This window comes from Sinocyclocheilus rhinocerous, unplaced genomic scaffold (genome assembly GCF_001515625.1).
Source record: "Sinocyclocheilus rhinocerous isolate Xijiao unplaced genomic scaffold, SAMN03320098_v1.1 scaffold538, whole genome shotgun sequence".
Classification (NCBI taxonomy): Eukaryota; Metazoa; Chordata; class Actinopteri; order Cypriniformes; family Cyprinidae; genus Sinocyclocheilus; species Sinocyclocheilus rhinocerous.
Genome location: NW_015650838.1, coordinates 73,682 through 94,492, shown reverse-complemented (window position 1 = coordinate 94,492; position 20,811 = coordinate 73,682). Strand labels below are relative to the sequence as shown.

Below are 20,811 nucleotides of genomic sequence, written 5' to 3'. Positions count from 1 at the left end.
AAAATAGAAAACAGTCATTTTAAATTGTAATAATATTTCACAATAGTGCTGTTTTTGATATACATCTATTTTTGATCAAATAAATGCAGTCTTGGTGAGCATAAGACTTCTTTCAAAAACGTCAAAAAATCTTGCCGATCCCAAACTCTTAATGGTAACATACATACAAACAAAGAAGAACATGAAACACAAATTACTTAATATTGCTTAAGCTCTTCAGTGGATTTCGAGTTATTACATTGTTTACTCTTACTGTTTGAGAAGCTTTTGTCAAAAGCCACTTTTATATCTAATTATGTAGGGCTGGAAAATCTCCCATCTGTCTTGGTTTTGATTTATATGCATCTCCAACTAACTCCTCAAGGCCCCCCTCTCTCGTATTACCTTATCGGCCCCAGACAGCAATGTGGATTAAACCAGAGGCCAGGGACCAGAGAGAGGAGGGTGATGGCAGGGTACATGTAGGTGACCTTGCGCCGGTCATGAGTCCAGTCCACCCATTTTTATCCCTCTGGAGCCCTTTTCCTGCCCTTGAATGGGAATACCCCTGGCGCCAAAACCTCTTTTGTATTAATGGATTGCTGAATGCATTAGTCCCTTTGGTGAAAGTCAAGTGTAATGAGGAAGGAATAATAACATTCATAATGATGAGCTGCTCCAGTAATTTCTGTCATCTTGCACACTTAATGGACTGACATGTTTAATGCAATATTACAGTGATTGTGCAATGACACACTGAGACAGTTTAGAGGGCTAACGGAAGGGATTAATTAGTTAAGTTAAGTCAATTAGTTAAGACACTAGTCGGGTAAGCGTTGGGTCGGTGTGAACTTCAGGAGAAAAATTTCTCCATCCACAAACTGCTTAATTTGGAAAAGCATGAATACAATTTGTGACTAATTGATGCTTAAGCTCTTCAGTGGATTTCGAGTTATTACATTGATTACTCTTACTGTTTGAGAAGCTTTTGTCAAAAGCCACTTTTATATCTAATTATGTAGGGCTGGAAAATCTCCCATCTGTCTTGGTTTTGATTTATATCATTCATACAGCCTAAAACGCCATAGATATTTGAGAAAAGAAATGACCCAGATATGTTGTACTAACAGTTTTTAATGGGATTTTATGGATGAACACTTCGCTCTGGTTGATGAGGGAGTGAAATTCAGTGCCACAAACATGCAATTCCGATTCATCCGATCTAATTTCATATAATAGAGACTAGAGCATAGCTGAGTGAATATTTTAACAAAGTGGAAATCCTGTCTCCAACGTGTGGAAGTGAAATAGGTTAATTCAGCGAGCTTATCAAAAATAATTAACCTTAAATTATTGTGGATATGAGGGACAAGTAGAATATTCAATTTTTTAAAAACAGAACCACCAACTCTGTGACTTCTTTCTCTTTGCCTTCCGTATTGTTAATGTATTGTCTGGAGGTGCGGCACAACTCGACTTGCATTAATCAATTATGAGCACACACCGTAATTGTATTTTACATCTTCACATTTCGCTCCTTGTTCCAGTAAATTTCAGTGTGCAGACATGGCAATTACTGCGACATTCCTGAACCTCAGCATTCACATCGCTAATGAGGACTCGGGGGAGAGAGAAAAAGACGAAGAGTGAGGACAGAAAGAGAGAGGCAGAGAAAGGCATCTGTGTGTGTGTGTGTGTGCAACTCAATCAGTTTTGCAAGGCTCATAATCAAGCATTCCATTCACACCAACTGAAGGTGTCATACTGCATGTGCCTCAGCTGTCACCACAGAGACGACTGCCACCTCCCCCCGGCCCTCCAACGAACCTCATCTCCTAGACAGTTACCCTGAAACACCTTCCTTAACATGCCACGTATAACAACTGTACTTTATATAGCAGGCTGTTTCTATAGCTTAAGCAGCCATGCATTAAGCAGGTCGATGACCAATTAATTAAACAAAGAAACTGATCACCCTGTACTAACCCTAAAATGCATAGCTCAATTTTCTCATCTTGAATAATATATACATATATATGTGGGTCAAAATGGTCCAGGATAAAATATGATACATTTACTTTATAGCACTGCTTGTTTTGCCATTGAAATGGTAATTTAATGATTTAGACTGTAGTTTGTGGGTTAGATTTTGCCTGGGGACCAAAGTGTCTTAATTAACATACTAAATATGTTGTTTCAAACCTGTAACTTTCATGTAACTGTGGAACACAAAATAATATATTTTAAAGGATGTTTTTACTTTTTTGGCCATACAATGAAATTCAGTGGAGTCCAAAACAACATCTGACCCCATTGAATTTCATTGTAAATAAATAAAATAACATATTTTGTGTTTCATGAAAAGAAAAGAAAAGTATTGTAAAAGTCACAGTATTGGCAAAAAAGGAAGGTGTTACAATACTGGATAAATCATAAAGACATACTTTTGTTCCTTTTTGCACATTTTGTATATACAGTATATACTATGGACTTTCTATATATTTTATAGATCATGTGGTCTAACAGTTTTCATATTATTTATCCATATATACTGTGTGTGTGTGTGTGTGTATACATATATATATAATAAATATTACTTGAATGCACTATAGAGAGTGCAGAATCCAAAAACTGAAAGAAACACTGGCCATTACTCTGTTCCTCCCTAGCCATAGGCTTACTGCAACACGTTGACCCATTTAAGTCCAGATACCTTGCTGTAGTGAGGAATAATATGATTTGTTCAAGGTCACCTCTTTCTTTGTCCTTCCTCGCAGATGGGTAGATGGTGAATATGTTGTTCTGGCACCAGTGGCGAGCCGTCTATATAAATGAAATTAACTCTGCTAGTCCCTCAGATTTAGTCTGCATTTAGCTGAACTCCTTCTCTCCCTCATTAACTTTGGGAAGAGTAGTGTGCAGCCTCATCAGAATGTGACAGCGCTCAATAGAGGAAATGTCAGATGCCGTCTGGTACTTTTCCATCAGGGGACAGTCAGGTTTAACACATCTGAGATGTATAAGGGCTAGATGTTCAGCTGATAGTACATTTCCCTAACCTTGTACTCACTGAGTTATTCATGGGGACAGTTGATTTATTTTCCCCCTAGTCTGAAGGATATTGGGATATTTGTCTTATGTGTAACTTTTTTATTTTATTTTATTTTATTTAATCCTATCCAATCCAATCTAAGATGGTGACCAGTTAATGATCAGCCTACTTTGTTACAAAACCATTTACTTTGTTACAAAACACTCCTAGCAGCTTAAGCTTGTCATTTTATATTGTAGAAATATATTATTGTGAAGAGATCTTTCTGGATGCAGCCACTTGGTGTATTGGTCTATATTAGTCTATTAAGATCTATTTTGTCTTGTTTTTTTTTTGTTTTGTTTTTTTCAAATTAAACTTCTAAAAAGGCACATAAATGTCTGTAATGGACTGTATTTTTTTTTTCTTGACGTGAAATGCTACCTCTTAGATGTGTGTAAATGCCAGTGGTGTGCGGAAGTCTAACTCTTTCCCACCCCCAGTCTCAACCACTCCTCATTGTTCCCTAGTGCCTCCCCTCTTCTCTCAGTTATTGATTCCTGTTGTCTGGTGCTGATGAGAATAGATCTGTTGTGTCCCATGGGGTCCCGCAGTGTCATCTGACTCAGTGGGATTTCTGTCAATTTGGGCTTTTTTTTGCAGGGGTGGGGATCACCGATCGATACAGGGGCTGGTGCACAGTCCACAGAGGGGTTGGTGTCCAAAACTAGGTCTTTCAGATGACCTCTGAGAGCAAAGTATGTTTTGTTGTTTTGTTTTGTCTGTTTTTACTTTGTTTTGATAGTTTTTTTCTTCTCTTTGTTCTGATTTGTTTTGATTGTTCCTTGTTTATTTGTTTTTGTTTTGTTTTGATGGTTTGATTTTCTTTGTCTTTTTTTTCTTGTTTGTCTTTTTTGATGGTTTAATTTTGTTTTGTTTTATGATTGTTCTGCTTTTATTTGTTTTGTTTTATTTTATTTATTTATTTTTTTGTTAGATTTTGCTTTGTTTTATTGTGTTGCTTTATTATTTTGCTATTTTTTCAATTATTAAAAAAAAAAACCTTGATCCTTTCATGTATAAGGCAAAGATTTTAGTTAAATGTTATACACACAAAAAAAAAAACAATATACGTTACATAGCTGCAGTCGCTTCATTGGCTGTTACATGTGATTGTGTGATTGCAAACATTGCCTGATCATCCTCCCTCCTGGGTGCGCAGCTGTCACATCCTGTTTGAAATTGAAAGAGTAATCTAAAATTGATGTGCAGGAAGCACATTAAAATCTACTGAACTACTTTTTACTGTTAAACATTTGAACAAAATGCATGCCATAACTATGCAAAGGGCTTCTATATGTACCCTTGTCCTTGGAGATTTTTATGCTGTAAATGTGCAGTAGGTCATTAAAGGAACACAATTGAGAATGTTGTCTTGTCCCTATGATAGTAGGGGCCCCACTAAGGTCTTATATGTTTTTGGGGACATTGGGGACATGCCCATCAAAATGTTGTCTTGGGCCCTTTTATCAATGGTCCTGTTTACGCATGCATGTACTGTATGCAGAATGTTAATGTGTAAATGGGTGGTTTTCACTGAGTGTTTGTTTACCGTGCAAGTCTGGCATGGAGTAGAGATGACAGCACTTGGTATCACATGCACAGTGTGAATTCTCTGTGTGGGTAGATTTATTTATGAGTGAGATGTGTTCATAATGTTCACACAATTTAACACAGCATCAAATGAGTGAGGTTTCACTTTGCTTGGCTTTTGTCTTGTCTTTTTGAAACTCATTCGTGTATTTCTTTGTGGATATTAGTTTTTAATTTGCTAGAGTTTTCCCTATCATACTCATACTCAAGTGTTTGCTGGTCCTCCGGGATCCTTATTTAGGATGTGAGAATTTAACAGGCCCTGTGTTTTGTTGTTCTCAGGTGAATACGTGGACAGGCAGCTGTGCCGGGATGCCATTCTTCCCATGCCTATGCTGTGTGAGGTGCCCTGCCCCAAAGACTGTGTGCTCAGTCCCTGGACTTCATGGTCTCTGTGCTCCAATACCTGCTCAGGGAAGAACTCAGAGGGCAAGCAGACCAGATCACGCTCCATTCTGGCCTACAACGCTGGGGACGGTAGGGTTTTTACTAATATCAAACCACTCTTATACTCCTTTTCCACCAAAATGGTGTGGATTGAGCTGGTGTTTGGGCAGAGGATCTTCAAACATCTCTCAGACCTGGATTTCCACTGAGCTGAACAATTATGTACCTTACTATGTTGCTGCATAGCCTGCTCACAAACAAACTGTATAAAGTCTTGTTTATTAATCTTATGAGTATCAAAGACCTTTTGTAACATCTGAAGCAATTTAATTACGCTTTTTATATATATATATATATATATATATATGACTGGCTCCTTTTGTATTAACAGTGAGAAGTTAAATTGAATAAATGATAATAATATTCATAATTCATAATATTCCATTCAAAAACATATAATATTCATCAATAATATATTATTACGGACAGTGAAAATAAAGTGTCTGGAGTTCATGAGTCTGAGAACATATACTATCATTCAAAACTGTGGGGTTAGTATGAGTTTTTTAATGGTTTTTTTTGTATATGTCTTATTCTAATATGCAGATTTTATGCTCAAGAAACATTTTTATTATTAATCTTAAAAACATTGTTGAAAACAATGTTTCTTTAATGAATACATAGTTCAGAAGAACAGCATTTATTTGAAATATCTGGAGTTTTACTGAGAATATGTTTAACATTCAAAGTAATTATATTCAGAGATTTTATAAGCAGGTAGCAGGAACTGCAGTCATTTTTTTCAGCCTGAATCCAAAGTTTTGTTTTTTTTGTGGTTCAGTAAGGCATTGCATTACTTGATACCCTGTGTGTATCATGTGCTTTCTTTTTCTCAGAGCATCCTGCTGCTAAAAGTATTTAGCATTATAGCCCTTAATCCAAAACTAGACTGTTTTGCTAGGGTCTCTCCAAAGATTCCTGTTTTTTTTTGTTTTTTAGATATAATCAGATATAATCAGTTTTTTAGTTGCCACCTTTTTTCTGCTTATGTGGATTTGTATGTTAGACTTGATGTTCAAGTAGACATGAGCAGATTGCCGAACATCTTACCGCACTTGCCCCCCTTATGTTAGATTAACATTCTTCCATGTGCAGATTTGTAAAAAAAAAAAAAAAAATCACAAGGTAATGAAGGTCTCTGAGCGTTAAGTGATTCAAACCTCAGGTGAGCTCAGGCTGTAAGTGTGTATCTGATGTGTAATAGACTGTTGGATAAGTGGTTGCTTTGGGCTAAAACCTCTTCCTTCCCTCCACCGCTCACCCACCAGAAATCCATTTCCACAAATATGCAGCTTGAGGGAACAGGATTTGCACTGCTGACTGAGAGCAAATCGGCTTGGTTTGCTTTAACATCACATCAATTTACGGTCACGCTAGTGCCAGAATCAAAGGTAGTATGTTCAGTACATCTGTGGAGTGCGGTTGCGTCATATATTACAGTTTTAGCGCCAATGTGTGACCACATATGCGCAATGATGCTTTCTGCCCTGTGGCAAATCGTGCTACGTGCTGCTGTGCTCAGATTATTAGCCTTCAAACGATTCAGGAGACGGTGGACCAAATTGATGACAAGCGTCTGAGAAAGCAGGTGTGTGCTGACAGTAGCACGAAGTTTAGTAGATCATGTTCTGCTTGCCATCTGCCTCTGTGTGAGGTGATGGAGACAATAGCATGAAGCATTGGTCATTTGCAATCCCACTCCAATTGCCTCATTTTAGTCTATTGAGTTTGTAGGCAGTGAGGGCCTCCTAGAACAGAGGCTTTCAAACTGTGGTCACATAATGAAAATTTAAAAGGGAGGGGGGAGAAGATTTGACAAAACTTTAATTCCGTTCATGTTATTAATATTAATTTAAGATGTCTGATGTAAATGTAACAAATTTACTGAATTTGATATTATTTCAACTAGTTTTTTTAAAGACAATATGAAATTAATCATGATTATTTTACTCTGTTTTGGAGCAATATTTACTGTGGAAAGTCCATTACTAATTAATTTGCATTAAAATTCAAATGTTTTTACGTTATTTATAAGTTGTTTTTATATATCCACAAACATATTAAGCAGTACAACTATTTTAAACATTGATAATAATAATACGTTTCTTGAGAACCATTAGGATGTTTTCTGAAGGATCATGTGACACTGAAGACTGGAGTACTGATTGCTGAAAATGCAGCTTTGCATCACAGGAATAAATTACATTTTTAATATATTAAGATAGAAAACAGGTATTTTCAATTCTAATAATATTTCACAATATTAATTGGTGTGAGTAAGATACTTCTTTCAAAAGCATAAAAATCTCAATCTAACCAACCCCAAGATTTTGAATAATAGTTTACCTCTAATATGGGAAATAATTAAATGGTTAAGTGGCTAAAGCTGCTTTATATTCCTTATATTAATTCCTTTAAATTCCTTGTCTGTCTAATATAAATGTATGTAATTTACAAAAAATCTTATTTGTGATTTTATTGCTGCAAATTTGATCAGTTATAGCTTTTGATGGTTGCAACCTCTACTTGCATAATGATGTTGAATCAAACTTTGGATTTTAAAATTTAGTCTCATAAGACGTATTCTTGGGCAGGTTGTGATGTAGTAACATAACTTGCAATTACATCATCATTCAATTCTCAAGTCCTTCATTGCGACTGTTCGGTTTACAGATCTCCAGACTGAGCACCAGCATCATTTCAGTGGTAAACCAGTCAACTGATCCTTGTTCAGAGCCCTGGAAAACTTCTTTCACTATTGTCATCCCAGGGTATATAAAAAGGATACAATCTTAATGGATTGTTAACATATTTATGATTTTACATTTTAATGCATGGTCCGATATGTAACACATATTTGCTCTTTCTAAGTGGAGGGCTTAACGATTTCAAATACACCGGTTCTTGAGGATGTCATGCAGACATCACTATGTCCTACATGAAGAGAAGATTAACACTAAATGTGGATGTCGGGAGCCGCAGTATGAACTGCAGTTCTTAATGGTGCAAAGATGGACCAAGAACATGCAATTACTCTGAGCTGTGCACGGACTTACTTTTGTAATTGTACAAAGGATTAGGAGTCACAGGTCAATAAATAACCGGAGGGAGTGATAATCCCCATTTGAAACAATGTGCAGATTCTGGTGCAGCTTTTTGAAGCTCTGCTAATGCATTGCCCTGGCATGCCCTGAACCACTATGAGATGCTTTAGAAGTCAAATAACCCTCCTTTTATAACTGTAAATAATTTTTTCTCGCTTTCAGGGCCATTACTGTGGCTGTGCTGCTCACGGCAAGTGTTTTTTTAATGGTTCTCACATGTCTAATGAAGTGTGTGATAATAGTCAACTATAAATATATATATTGGGGGTGTGGGGGAGGAGTTTGGGGAACTTATTTGAATGAATGTGTATGGTCTTATTTGAATCCGTATCATTCGTCAAACTCACATTGTGCAGTATTTCTAGATGTTATACAGTATGTAGGCTACTTCTCTACAATTATATTAAGGTAGTCATTTAAAATAATAATTCAGCCAAAAATGAACATTTGCAGAAAGTGTATTCACCCTAAAGGGATAGTTCACCTTCAGTTGCTGGTCCCCATTGACTTCCATAGTATGGGAAACAGCAACTGAAGGTGAACTATCCCTTAAGGCCATTTAAGATGTAAAAGATTTAGTTTCTTCATCAAAACAGATCTGGAGAAATTTGGCGTTAAATCACTTGCTCACCAATCCTCTGCAGTAAATGGGTGCCGTCAGAACAAGAGTCTAAACAGCTGATAAAAACATAACAATAATACCACAAGTAATCCACACATATCCAGTCTATCAATTAATGTCTTGTGAAGTGAAAAGCTGCATGTTTGTAAGAAACAATTCCATCAAGACATTTTTAACTTTAAAGGGGTCATATGATGCGATTTCAATTTTTCCATTACTATAAATTAGATGCTGAAGGACTGTGTGCTTCATTGCTACAAAGGATGAGTCAATTATTCATTATTTTTGGTGCTCTTGAACAAGGAGCACTGCTTGATACATGGTTTGTCCATTTTTCTCATTCACCGGTTTACCATTTTCTCATTGATCGGTGTGCAGTTGTTAATGTGCACCATTGAGATAATGGCTGACCACTCCATGGGGGACTCTGGTGCTTTACGTGTGACTGCAGGTTGTAATGAAAACCAAGCAAAGTAAATCTAGGAGAAGCTCTTATTCTAACAGTCATGGTTATAAAATAATGTTCTTTTTAGCAACATCATATGACCCCTTTAAACAGTTGTTTGCGGCTACAAAACAAGTCCTGTATCCATAATATTGCTTTCTCCACTGAAAAAGTTATCTAATCTGAATCAACAGAGAAACATGCCCAAATCAAACAATGCTTACAAGTGAAAACTGTCCAAACAGTTCTAATCAAATTTGTTAGTAGATTTTAATGTGAGAGAACAACAGGGGATGGACTTTTTCACTGGAGAAGACATTATTATGAATCATGGACTCATAATTTGGCCAGAAGTGACCGTTTAAAGTTAAAACATGGATTTATTTTTATTTTTTTCATATAAACACACAGTTTGGACACACTTCCAGATGGACTGGAGTTGTGTGGATACTTGTGGATTATTGTAAGGTTTTATCAGCTGTTTGAACTGTCATTCTGAGAAGATTTTCAGCAAATTTTCATTTTTAAAGGAACCATTGCTTCAAAATGCTTGATATAAAAATACTTGGTATTAGGTAGTTTAGTTAAGTAATAAGGTACTAATAATACAACTGATATCAATCATATCTCTAATATAGTCAACATTTTCATTGTATGGAAACCCATTTCCACCATAAGAAAAGAATCATGCATAAGAAGTTGGAATTATGACATAGAAAGTTGAAATTATGACTTATGAAATTACGTCCAGTCTTCAGTGTCACATGATCCTTCAGAAATCATTAATATGCTGATTTGCTGCTCAAATAATATTGCTTATTATTATCAATGTTGTGCTGCTTAATATTTATGTGAAAACAACAATAAATTTTTTGATTAATAGAAACTTCAAAATAAAACCTTTGATATAAAAATATTTTGGAAAATTATAATTGTCTTTACTGTCATTTGATCAATTTAATGCATCCTTGATAAATACAATTATTAATTAAAATAATTAAAAAATATATACTGACCCCAAACATTTGACTGGTAGCATACATACATTTTAATTAATTAGTATTTTTTATTTACATCTTTTTATATATATTATCAGCATAGCAAGTTAAGTGAGATAATATTAAATAATAAAAAAATATATTTTCAGAATGTCTTAGTATTTGGTTTGTTTCCCTTTAGCTTTAAGCTTCATGAAAATCTGAGCATCTGTACATGCTGTTTTACTGTTTTTATATGCAGGTGTCCAGAGAGTCTGCGTCCAGATACTGTAAGACCATGTCTTTTGCCCTGCAAGAGAGACTGCATTGTCACTCCGTACAGTGATTGGACACCCTGCCCTTCCACCTGCCAGACAGGTACTTTTTAATATACACTTATGGCCGGGACACACCAAGCCGAATTCAAAGAACTAGCGGCGACGAAAGCCGACGGTGTTGTCGCCTCACGTCTGCAGCGTCGGACCAAAAAGCTGAACTCGAACAGACCGCACAGACTACAGCCGACGGCAAACTAACACGTGCGTTCTGCGCATGCGTGAGAGGAATTAACTGTCCATATCAGCAGCTATCAATAGTATATATTCGTCATTCAAAAGGAGAAACCGAAACAAAGATATACGAGATAAATGCAGATATACGAAACGTAAACAAAGCAGCGCTTGCTTACCATTTTGAATATCAGTACCAATGATAACTTTAATAATTTTAAGCGGCTCATGTTGTTATGAAAACATTTGTGTATTAGAATGATTGGGGAAAATCACGTAACATTTAAACAGCCTTCTGTCTGTACCGCCTTCATTTACCTGCTTGTTTTCATCACTTTCGCTTTAATTCTTGGGCACTGACTCGTTTGCTAAACTGAACATCCAATCAGAGCTCTCACTCACGCCGACGGTCCCGACGGCCCCGGCCGACGCCGATTCAACATGTTGAATCGGGCAAACTGCCACCGACGTGAGCCCGACGATAGCCGACGAGTGGAACACACCAAACAAACTAGCCCGACCATCGCTCGTCGTCGGCCCGACGTTGGCCAACGGCCGACCGTCGGCTTGGTGTGTCCCGGCATTTACATATACTGTAAAACTTCTGATGCATCTCTTGAACTAAAGTAAAATCGTTTTTTAAAAAAACGTTTCTCAAAGGCTGAAGTTTTATTGACATAAATACATAAAATTTATTAATATTGGTCACTTTCAGCATTCTATCAGAAGTGTTTAGAAACAGTTTATTTGTTCCCACAATTGCTCTTTATCAACACTATAATGAGGTTTTGTTGCTTGGCAACTCTGCCTATAGGAACCAGAACAAATATTATAAGAAGCTGCCAATATCTGAGCCATTTGTTATATGAAGCAAATAAGCATTGCATTTCCTGTTAAAACAATTTTTCTCAGTGAATATCACACTCCAGTGTGTTTTATATAAAATATTGACTTATTCAAGTTTCAAGTTTACTTTATTTAAATAGCACATTTAAAACAGCCACAAGACTGACCAAAGTGCTTCACAGTAAGAAACATCATCATAAAATTTAGTAATACAAAAACTGCAACCAGAAAATTAAAACACAGATAGGAAATACAATAGGCAAGAAAATAATCCTAATAGGCCAATGAAAACAAATGGGTTTTTAAAAGAGACTTAAAAATAGACAGGCTAGGGCTGTTCTGATCTCCACTGGCAAATCATTCCAAAGACGAGGCCCAATTACTGAGAAGGCACGGTCACCTCTACGCTTGAGTCTGGTATGCGGAATTAAAAGAAGGTTCTGGTCGCAAGATCTTAGGCTTCTCGAGGGGATATACCGATACAGCAATTCAGATAAATAAACAGGTGCTTGATTGTGCAGAGATTTAAAAACAAATAATACGATTTTAAAATGTATTCTAAATTGAACAGGCAACCAATGAAGGGCCTTCAAGAGCGGAGTGACTTGGTCCCTTTTTTTCTTTTTTAAAAGGAATCTAGAGGCAGCGTTCTGGAGCAATTGAAGACGGGCAATTTGAGTTTTGGATATGCCACAGTATAAAGAGTTACAATAATCGAAACGCGATGTAATAAAAGCATGAACTGCCATCTCCAAAGTCTTGTCAGTGAGAAAGTGTTTAATTTTTGCAAGTGTACGGTGCTGATGAAAACTGGACCCAATGACAGTGGAAATTTGCTTATCGAATTTTAGCGAGTCATCTAAAAGAACACCCAGATTCCGTACCTGCGAGGACCTAAAAGCCGATAAAGGTCCTAGGTCAAGATTAAGGGCTTTCATATTTTCTGATGGACCGAAAACGATCACCTCAGTTTTCTCTTAATTTAAAGATAAAAAATTTTGAGAGCGCCAGGATTTAACCTCGTCTAAGCAAGATGAGAGAGCAGTCATCGCCAATGGATCATTCTTCCTAAATGGTAAATAGATTTGCGTGTCGTCGGCATAAAAATGAAACGACACCCCGTGTTTTCTAAAAATGGAGCCCAGAGGTAGCATATACAACGAAAATAAAGTGGGGGCCAAAATTGAGCCTTGCGGAAGACCACAGGGGAGAGAAACCGTGGAAGAGAAAAATTCTCCTAGCCTCACCACATATTTCCTGTCAGATAAAAATGACTGGAACCACTTTAGAACTGTGCCAGAGAGACCCACCCAAGATTCTAGTCTATTGATTAATATAGAATGATTAATGGTGTCAAAAGCAGCTGATAAATCTAAAAGAACGAGGACCACAGAGTCACACGTATCAGTGGCTAAAAAGATGTCGTTTAACACTCTCAAAAGGGCAGATTCAGTGCTGTGGGCAGCCTTGAAACCAGATTGAAAGTGCTCAAACAGACTACAGCAAGAAAAGATTGAAGCTGGAAAAACACAATCTTTTCCAAAACCTTGGAGATAAATGGTAAAACAGAGATGGGGTGATAATTTTTTTAAACCGACAGGTCAAGTGAAGGTTTCTTGAGGAGAGGTGTGACAGTGGCCACTTTCAGATGAGCAGGAACCACACCAGTTGAAAGACACTTATTAAAAAAGGACACTAGGCCCGGTCCAACCGAATCAACAATTTGTTTTAAAAATCTAGGGTGGATAACATCATATGAAGAAGAGGATGGTTTCAGCTTGGCAATAGTGTCTTTGAGTGACTGAAGGGAAACAGGTTCAAAAACATCCCAAGATGCAGACAACGGCGGGGGGAGAGGCAACTCAATAGGGGAAGTATAAGCTACCAGTCCTAGTTTAACTACTTTATCCTTAAAAAACCTTGAGAAGCTTTCACAAAGAGTGACAGAGGCAACAGACATAGTATTGACCAGGGGATCAACAACAGAATTGATAACAGAAAACAAGACCTTGGATCTGGACTGATTATGTAGAATCAAATTAGAAAAATAAGTCGCCTTAGCCGATTTGGCGGCTCTCTGATAAGCCAATAAACTATCTTTGAACAAATGTAATGAGATGTGTAAATTGTCCTTTTTCCACTTACGTTCGGCCTTTCTACATGTTTGCCTTAGCAGCCGAGTTTCAGCAGTATGCCACAATTCAGATTTAGGTTTGTGCTTGAGAGGCTTTAAAGGAGCGGTTCATTCAAACATTCATTACATTAAGCCAAGCACTATTTAACAGACTCAGATGTTCATCCGCATCCAAGTCCGATAACGGAGAGTCCAGGAGTAAATGAGAACAGGACTTAGCAAAGCATTGACTAAAATTTACACTGAACTGAGGAGAATAAACCCGAGACAGAGATGGCGCTTTAGTAGAGACATGAGAAAGACTAGGAAGAGACATGGAAAATAAAATAGGCTTGTGATCAGAGAGCATATAATCAGAAACCGTAATATCAGTAAGATCAACCCCATAAGAAAGAACAAGGTCCAGAGTATGACCGTGGATATGAGTGGGGCTTTTAACCCACTGTATCAGGTTAAAAGCATCAATTATATTAAGGAATTCCCTCTACAAAGGATTTGACTGACGAATTCCCTCTACAAAGGATTTGACTGACAGCAAACATGAATGTTAAAATCGCCCACCAATAAAAAACGATCAAATTTATTGACAATGTTACCAATAAAGTCAGTGAATTGCTGTAGAAAATCCTTAACTGAATGTGGAGGACGGTAGATCACCCCTAAGCAGACAGGACCGTTCCAGTCAAGATGGAGAAGTTGAGCTTCAAAACTAGTATAAATAATCCACAGGGACAGAGCGACATTGCGCACGATGAGAGTTTTTCATAACAGTCACTAACCCACCCCCTCGTCCATTTTGGCGAGGTGAGTTAAAAAATGTGCAGTCAACCGGGACCAATTCAGAGAAAGGGGTAAAATCGCCATCCTTAATCCATGATTCAGTTATAAACATAAAATCCAAATTGTGTGAAGAGAAGAAGTCATTCAGCAGAAAAGTCTTGTTCACCACTGAACGAGCGTTGATTAAAACCATATTGGGTGGAGGGACAGCGCCGGGGGAGAGTGACACTCTGCACAGCGGACGCAGCATACCAGGAGCCGCTCCAGTTCTCCGAAGATAGCGGCCGATCCGAGGAAGGCCAACCCGAGAGACGGAGGGCGGGAACAGGGGAAGAACAGGTCGAAGCCACCGGTGAGTCTGATCCAAGAGACGCCAGACCACGGAGCCGCCATAGAGCGGCTCGAGAAAAGGGCTTGAAATACAGCCCGCATGTAGACGGGCTTTCAGCTTGATCGCACGTCCTCCCCGAGACCCGCGCTTTCTCCTGCGCTTCCTCCGTGGGTTGTTAAGGGGCCAGCAGCGAATGCACTCCGGAATGTCCGTTGTAAAACGTCCATGCGGTTTATTAAAAACACACTCCACATCCGACTTGTGAAAGCTAAAAAATGTTGATCGAATGTCCAAGAGAGTCTGGCGATCATATTAAAAAACCTTGAGAAGCTTTCACAAAGAGCGACAGAGGCAACAGACATAGTATTGATAGGGGGATTGACAACAGAATTTATAACAGAAAACAAGACCTTGGGTCTGGACTGATTATGTTGAATCAAATTAGAAAAATAGGTCGCCTTAGCCGATTTGGCGGCTCTCTGATAAGCCAATAAACTATCTTTGAACAACTGTAATGAAATGTGTAAATTGTCCTTTTTCCACTTACGTTCGGCCTTTCTACATGTTTGCCTTAGCAGCCGAGTTTCAGCAGTATGCCACAATTCAGATTTAGGTTTGTGCTTGAGAGGCTTTAACGGAGCAGTCACATTCATTACATTAAGCCAAGCACTGTTTAACAGACTCAGATGTTCTTCCGCATCCAAGTCCGATAAGGGAGAGTCCAGAAGTAAATGAGAACAAGACTTTGCAAAGGATTGATTAAAATTTACACTGAACTGAGGAGAATAAACCCGAGACAGAGATATTACTTTAGTAGAGACACGAGAAAGACTCGGAAGAGACATGGAAAATAAAATAGGCTTGTGATCAGAGAGCATATAATCAGAAACTGTAACATCAGTAAGATCAACCCCATAAGAAAGAACAAGGTCCAGAGTGATATGAGTGATATGAGTGGGGCTTTTAACCCACTGTATCAGGTTAAAAGCATCAATTATATTAAGAAATAAAGGATTTGCTAAGCAGACAGGACCGTTCCAGTCAAGATGGAGAAGTTGAGCTTCAAAACTAGTATAAATAATCCACAGGGACAGAGCGACATTGCGCACGATGAGAGTTTTTCATAACAGTCACTAACCCACCCCCTCGTCCATTTTGGCGAGGTGAGTTAAAAAATGTGCAGTCAACCGGGACCAATTCAGAGAAAGGGGTAAAATCGCCATCCTTAATCCATGATTCAGTTATAAACATAAAATCCAAATTGTGTGAAGAGAAGAAGTCATTCAGCAGAAAAGTCTTGTTCACCACTGAACGAGCGTTGATTAAAACCATATTGGGTGGAGGGACAGCGCCGGGGGAGAGTGACACTCTGCACAGCGGATGCAGCATACCAGGAGCCGCTCCAGTTCTCCGGAGATAGCGGCCGATCCGAGGAAGGCCAACCCAAGGGACGGAGGGCGGGAACAGGGGAAGAACAGGTCAAAGCCACCGGTGAGCCTGATCCAAGAGAGTGACACTCTGCACAGCGGACGCAGCATACCAGGAGCCGCTCCAGTTCTCCGAAGATAGCGGCCGATCCGAGGAAGGCCAACCCGAGAGACGGAGGGCGGGAACAGGGGAAGAACAGGTCGAAGCCACCGGTGAGTCTGATCCAAGAGACGCCAGACCACGGAGCCGCCATAGAGCGGCTCGAGAAAAGGGCTTGAAATACAGCCCGCATGTAGACGGGCTTTCAGCTTGATCGCACGTCCTCCCCGAGACCCGCGCTTTCTCCTGCGCTTCCTCCGTGGGTTGTTAAGGGGCTAGCGGCGAATGCACTCTGTTGAATGTCTGTTGTAAAACGTTTGTTAAAAACACTCCACATCCGACTTGTGAAAGCTAAAAAATGTTGATCGAATGTCCAAAAGAGTCTGGCGATCATAAACCACAAGGGCGCCACAGTTTGAATACAAAACAAGCAACCAGACTATCAAATAAGAGAGCAGCAGACGGCATGCCGACACTGGCGCCATCTTTCCATCAAGATCATCAATTTTATTAAAGACCATCTGCTTGACAGTTTCTTCTTCACTGAACACTGAGCAGATTTTCACTTCCCTCGTTGATTTTCTTCTTTGTAGTACTTGTTACATTTACAGTAAATATTTTATGTATGTGATTTTTACTAACTTTTACATTTTTACAAAGAGAACCGATCTCAAAGTTTGTGCTTTGCGGAAGAACAGAGTGAAAACGCTATAAAAAGAACAAATAATCAGATGCACATATTAATAGATGCCTTCATCCTGTGGAGAACTAAACTGAGTTTATTATAAATAAAAGGCTAAGAATTGTGGCCTTATTATCATTATTTCATTTCTCAATTGTACTTAATGTTGAAGTCATTAAACCACAAAGCAGATGGTAGTTGTGATGTAATGCCATTTTCAGAGCTATAAAGTGCTTTGGATTGTCTGAAAACCTTGTTAAATGCAGCACAGTCATACAGATACTTGTGTACTGATTAGATTTGTGAGTAGGAATGACGTTTTTGCATTGCAAGATTTTGCAAGATTTTCTATATTTATTCATGACAGTTTCATATTTTCTGTCCATCCTCTTGTGTATATCCAGGTGGTGCTGTCAAAAAGAAGCAATCAAGGAAGCGCATTATCATTCAGCTTCCAGTTAACGGGGGCCAAGACTGTCCAGAAGTGCTCTTCCAGGAGAAGGAATGTGATGCCTCAGTTGTTTGTTCAGGCTACAGGTGAACATAATACCTCTTTGAAATTATAGTACAAAAATTTCATAAAATCAGTCTACACTGAAATTATATAAATTGTAAATGTAATATAATAATAAATGTAATAAAATAGTAAAATAAAAATATATTAAATGTGTGTGTGATATCTATATATCTATACACTATATATACAATTTTCTGTATACATAATAAATTATTATATAGAGCGAGAGAGAGAGGCCAGTGTTACATATGACCCTGGACCACAAAACCAGTCTTAAGTCGCTGGGGAATGATAGATTTTTCTTTTAGGCTAAAAATCATTGGGATATTAAGTAAAGATCATGTTCCATGAAGATATTTTGTAAATTTCCTACTGTAAATATATTAAAACTTCATTTTTGATTGGTAATATGCATTGCTAAGAACTTAATTTGGTCAATTTTAAAGGTGATTTTCTCAATATTTTGATTTTTTTGCACCCTCAGATTCCAGATTTTCAAATATTTCCAAATATTGTCCTATCCTAACAAACAATACATCAATGGAAAGCTTATTTATTCAGCTTTCAGATGATGTATAAATCTCAATTTCGAAAAATTTACCCTTATGACTGGTTTTGTGGTCCAGGGTCATATATATATATACAAATTGCTTTTGCACAATAGGTGGAAAACCCACAAGTGGCGCAGGTGTCAGCTTGTGCCCTGGGCCATTCGTCAGGACAGTCCTGGAGCACAAGAGACATGTGGACCAGGACTACAGGCTAGAGGTACAGAAAAACCCTCAACATCAACCTAAAATGGCTACTAAGGTGCAACATCTTTTAATGTCAATAAAATTTTGTAGGTGCGTGTAGCAATGTTTCACATTGAAGCTGGGGTGATGGGTAAGCGTGTGGTAAACGCATGAGATTGGTAGTAATTTGATCTGTGACTGAGTGTTACCATCAAAGGGTTGTGTAAGCGCTTCTGGATTTAAATGAAATGTTCTATAAGAGATTCAGGAAGCTGTCTGAAGCAGTCACAAGTGATATCCTTTGCTCTGACTCTTACCAGTAAACCCTTTCAGGGTTCAAATGCAGGCTATTAGTGTGGTGTTTTGAAAAACATATTTGAAAATGAAAGATGAGAGTCTTGTGCTATACAACTGGAGACAACTAGAGATGCATTCACTACATTTGGAAGGTTCCACTGTCATGAAAGTGTTTTATGTGGGAACCTTTAACTTGGGTTAAAATTTTAAACAGTACTAAAAGAGAAATGCAGTATCTTGCTTATAAAAATGGATGGTGTGAGCATATTTTGGCCTTTAAGTGAAAGAAAAAGTACAGTCTGCAGGTTTTTCTTAAAATCACATACAGTACTGCAGAAAGCTTCTTTACAGTAGATATCAACTTCTCGGCATTGCTTACGTTAACAACCATTTCACGTAATAGTATCCCTCACTATGCCGGCATGACTGAAAAAGCAATACAATACAATAGCTTTTACCCTCATTCAATGATATAAATCTGGATCCGTCTGGCTGCTTGAGTCAATAGGCATTTAACTGCCCTCTCGTGTAATCCATCACAAGATAGTTATCTTTATTTTATATGTGCAGCTTTATAGGTGAGAGTGGACTGATATTTATTTGTATTAATTTAGAGAAGTTTTTTTTTTTTTTTTTAGTTTTGTTTCTTTTTCTGGCGGTACTATTGGTTAACTATTGGCCTTCGTCTTTTCTCCCTCAGCCGTATCATGTAAGAAGTTGGATGGTGGACCTGCAGACGTTGCGGCCTGTCTTAAGTTTGCGGGTCCTATGCCTCAACTCACTCAGTCCTGCCAGCTTCCATGTCAGGATGACTGCCAGCTGACTACCTGGTCCAAATTCTCATCCTGCGCTGCTGATTGTGTGGGTGTCCGAACTAGGAAAAGGACCCTTGTTGGTAAGTGCTGGATTTAGTGAGTCTAAATCTTAAGGCTTCCTGATGTCAAGTCATCAAACAAGCTCTTCTCACCTACATCTTTGATGTTTTACAGCACATTTGCTTTATGATTCCTTCAGATGCATTTTAGCAGCCTGTGTCACATGCTCCTTGATCTAATATGCCAATTTGCTGCTCAAGAAACATTTCTTAATTCATTTTATTTATTTTTTTAAGTTTGCTGACGTGTGTATTGTTTTACAGTGGTAGTGACAAAATCAAGTCTCTTGTGTGATGAGGATTGATTAATTTGAAGAAAACCCTCTGTGTTCCAAATACTTTTGCAAAATGTTTTTTGTTAGATGCATATGCCTGTACCTCAGTTGAGCCAGAAATGTGGTTTGACCTTTAGTACAATGTACCATGGGAAGCTTAGTCGGTTATTTAGAGGTTAACAAAATACAGTGCGTGTGCCAAAGACCTATTTGCCCTTTAGATGACCTGCTGCAAGTCAAGCAACTTTGCAAAGGGATTACATAAGATTAGTGCAATAGGTCTTTCAATTTGGATAAGTCTACTTACTCATGATTACCAGATCAGTATGTTTGGACCAAAGGAGGATCATTCTGTTAGCGGTGCGTTCCGTATCATATTATTACAAAATATTTATTTCCCTGAATATGAAAGCATATTTAAATGGATAACATGACCTTATGACTTTTGATCTAACATCTTAAAATAGTGTATGTTTGTGTGATTTTTCTGGCATAGGTAAAAGCAAAAAGAGAGAACAATGTAAAAACACACAGATGTATCCTCTGAGTGAAACCCAGTACTGCCCCTGCAACAAGTACAATGCCCAGCCCGTGGGGAACTGGTCCGACTGCATCCTGCCCGAGGGTGGGCGAGTAGAGGGCCTTTTGGGTATGAAAGTGCAAGGTGATATCAAGGAGTGTGGCCAGGGTTACCGGTTTCAAGCCATGGTGTGCTACGACCAGGACAACCGCCTCGTGGAGACGTCACGTTGCAACAGTCACGGTGGGTGAAAAAAGCTTAGGTGTATCATTCCTGCGCCACTAGTGTCATTGTAAAAATAAGGATTAATTTATCTGCTTATCTGCCATTGGTCAGACAAACAGATTGTCCCGCCCCATACTCACGTCATTGGTTGAGCCAGCGTTACTGTGTCGAGAAGAGTGTACATTTTTACACACGTTTTTGTTTGTCTTTGTTTTGTTTTTTGACAGAAATATCATCTTGTAAATTTAGGCGATATTTTATTGTTAGATTCATTTGTTTTGTTCAACTTCTTTTTACACAAA

The 20,811-nt window shown here is 38.2% G+C and overlaps 1 protein-coding gene across 1 annotated transcript in view; it reads left to right on the top strand.

Moving 5' to 3' along the window:
* LOC107712624 (thrombospondin type-1 domain-containing protein 7A-like) overlaps positions 1–20,811 on the top strand; it is a 122,571-nt gene that overhangs the window by 76,087 nt on the left and 25,673 nt on the right. The window contains exons 7-13 of the mRNA XM_016517945.1: positions 4,946–5,140; positions 8,377–8,404; positions 10,521–10,636; positions 17,472–17,604; positions 18,249–18,352; positions 19,316–19,510; positions 20,261–20,527. Of these exons, the coding sequence (XP_016373431.1) occupies positions 4,946–5,140; positions 8,377–8,404; positions 10,521–10,636; positions 17,472–17,604; positions 18,249–18,352; positions 19,316–19,510; positions 20,261–20,527 (1,038 nt within the window). The remainder of the gene's footprint in view (positions 1–4,945; positions 5,141–8,376; positions 8,405–10,520; positions 10,637–17,471; positions 17,605–18,248; positions 18,353–19,315; positions 19,511–20,260; positions 20,528–20,811) is intronic.